General features: G+C 36.1%; 1 protein-coding gene across 1 annotated transcript; it reads right to left on the minus strand.

Moving 5' to 3' along the window:
• Nucleotides 1–1,093: 1,093 nt before the first annotated feature.
• On the minus strand, nucleotides 1,094–2,808 carry K444DRAFT_608921 (uncharacterized protein). The gene has a single exon (XM_024879474.1). The coding sequence runs from the start codon at nucleotides 2,641–2,643 to the stop codon at nucleotides 1,234–1,236; it is 1,410 nt and encodes a 469-aa protein (XP_024741468.1). The 5' UTR covers nucleotides 2,644–2,808; the 3' UTR covers nucleotides 1,094–1,233.
• Between the last annotated feature and the right edge of the window lie 317 nt (nucleotides 2,809–3,125).

Genomic DNA, 3,125 nt, shown 5'->3' on the forward strand with positions numbered 1-3,125 from the left:
AATAAGAATATAAGAATCGAGAGTATTTTCTTAATTATTTAGATAATATTTAATAATAAAAAATAGAATAATAGTAAGAATTACTAATTATATTAGTTTTTTAAAGGAAGTAACTAATTCTCGATAAAGAAATAGTATTATAATTAGAGAATAGGTTCTATATAAGAAAAGTTCTTTTTATATAAAGGTAAAAATATATAATATACTAATTAAGCCTCGATATATACTTTAAGAATAGCTATAATTATATTAAAAAGGAAATAGATTTCTTAATATAAAATAGGCTTTAAGTTATTTATAAATAACTCGAATAATATATAAATAAAATAAGAATAATAGCTATTATTTCATTTTATTTTATTTATTTAATATATTAATATTATATAATAGTAGAATTAATATAATAATTAAAGGCTTAAAGTTTAAAGAATCTCATATATTAAAAATAATAAGCTAGGAAATAAAGAAAAAAGAAATGCCTTAATCTTTTAGTATTATCTTATTTAAGTATTTTAGCTTAGCTTTATTTTATACCTATTTCTAATATTTTGTCTTTAGTAAATTATACTATTATACTAGCTATTATAAGACTATATTACTTTTATTTTATATTTTCAAGTAATTTCTAGATAAGATCTAATATTCTAGTTTTATAAAAAAGTATAAGATTCGTATAAGGTTCTGCTTATTCTTTATAATTTTCAGGTAATATAATATCCTCTATTTAATAGCTATAGCTTCTTATTCGACCCTGCTTATACTATATTTACTAGTTATAAAGAGACTTTTATTTTAGTATTTAGAAAGTTATAATACTCGAAATTTAATAAGAGTAATATAATAGAAGTTATAAACCTGCTATAAATAAATAATTATTTAGAGTGACTTTTTTTTATAAGATAATTAAGATAAAGTAAACTTAATATTATTATATACTTTAATATAAATATTCTTAAAAGAAAATATTTTAATTATAATATAAAAGTTATACTTCTCTAGTATCTTAGATATTAGTTTACTTTATTACGGGCCATGTCTTAATGCCGAGAAAACTGGCTATAGTAAACTAGTTGAGAATTCTCTATATTACTATATTAAAAATAATCTATAAAGACTATTAAAGCTCACCTAATCATCTAGCTAATATATTATATATAATCTCAAATCACGCCAAATTCCCTTGCAACTATTTATCCTAAGGGGCCTCTCCTATATAGTATAGCTTAATATCGCTTAAACACGTGGATCCCAAGAGTGTCTGGGTCCGTCCTGAAATGTTTCATGTGTCTCAATGGCAGGTGTTTCCGTTTGTTCAGAACCCGGGGTTCGCAAATAATTGTGTACCGCCGCTAGACCATCTGCAATCTGTTTGGAGTGAACTGTTTGAATTCGAGAAGCCAGTAGAGCTTGGCATTGGTCTCTTTCATTTGTATCTTCTATCCGAAGGCAACGCTGGACTTGGATTGTTTTTGAGCATTTGATGGTGTCTCGGCAGTTGGTACAAAGAACTTGGTCGAAATGGCTATCAAATTCCTGTAGGCTTTGTTGGAATCGAGAATTATCAGGGTAAAGTAACTTGGCAGCATCCCGTGCACTAGGGAACCGCCCCGCTATTAATATAGCCACAGAGGACATGAGAGAGCTGCGGAGAGGTGCGCAGAGAGTGTGTCGGGTGAATGCCGATTGAAAAGCTCGAGACCACCTCGGTTCTGTAGTGGCCTCAATAGCGGTCGTACAGAGTCCAAGTCCACCGAACGAAAGATAGAGGTAACGACTGTCGTTACGCATCCATCCTACAAGGATAATATGAAGAATCCAGATTAAAAAAGAAAATCCGGCGGCGAGTGGCTTTAATTCGTCGATGTAATCCCTCGAGGCTTGATTATCCCAACAATACTCTTCGAGGCTTACTTCTCTTCCTCGAACGATGGCAGTACGAATAATCAGGACTGCCGTGCTGTCTAGCCCTCTATGAAACATAACTGGGCAAGGCCGGTGACCTCTTGTCGTCTTGAACCAAGCTTTCTCTCGTGGTATGATTGCTAGCACCAATAAGGTCTGCGATAGTAGGGCTGCCAGCATAACAATGAAGGTTTCGAAAGACCGTCCAAAGAATCCTAGTGCGAACGATCCAATTATTTGTGTTGCGAGACACAAAGACTGGAGCCAGAAGAACCGAGGATTCTCGAGATATAGAAGGTCGAGGTTAATATCTGCCAGTCCAACCTCCCTCGTTAAATCAAACAAATAATCTTTCTTGCGTGGGTTTTGCTGGATTCTTGCACCCTTATTCCATGTATGCCAGATATTCTGCAACATTGTATTAGTCGCAGAGTGGCTTGCTCCAGAATTAAGGTTTGTTAAGATAAGACCACCATCAATACAGGCTTCAGGAGGACGGTCGTACACAAGATTCACGGGTCCTATTGATCCATACATTACAGCAAACAGAGAAGCAGCTAAAGGAGTCCACCCGGGAGAGATAGCGAAGATCCATTGCTTCCAGTGGGTGCGGCGAGACCTAAAGCGTCCCCAAATGGCTTTCCACACAGTAGCTTCTCCTAATAGCATCAAGACCGTTACGACGTCAACTTGAGATCTATTTCGGAATAGATGCAAGTCTAAATGTATGCTTTGCTTCATTTCTGGAATTGGTAACGCCGAGACCGTGCAACTGAAAGCTGCAATGAAACATAGGATATAGAGAAGTCGTCGCCCAGTCTGCATGAGAACCCGCATCATTTAAAACGAAGTAATACAACAGTCTTCGGAAATCAGGCCGAAAAATCAGTCGTGGGGCTACTGGAGAGGGAGTCAGGAGGATGTAGAATGGAGAAGATATAGCTAGTACTGAAATAACTGGGTAACATATATCCGTCTTACTCTCTTTCATCAGCCGCATCTTCTCTCAGCCTTCTGCTCTGCCTTGCGTTGTGGCTGCAGAGGTGGCTCACTTTGAAGCATCACTGCTGTTCGCCTAATGTGTATGGGCATTTGCTCTCACCGTGCTTCGCTGCCTAATCTTGGCACACCAAGCCCGCTAATCGGTGTAGGGTTTGTTGGTGGGGCCAACTTCCAGTGATTGTATCTGGTTGCATCGAAACCATGACTGTAACATGGTGGCT

This window comes from Hyaloscypha bicolor, assembly GCF_002865645.1.
Source record: "Hyaloscypha bicolor E unplaced genomic scaffold K444scaffold_19, whole genome shotgun sequence".
Taxonomy (NCBI): domain Eukaryota; kingdom Fungi; phylum Ascomycota; class Leotiomycetes; order Helotiales; family Hyaloscyphaceae; genus Hyaloscypha; species Hyaloscypha bicolor.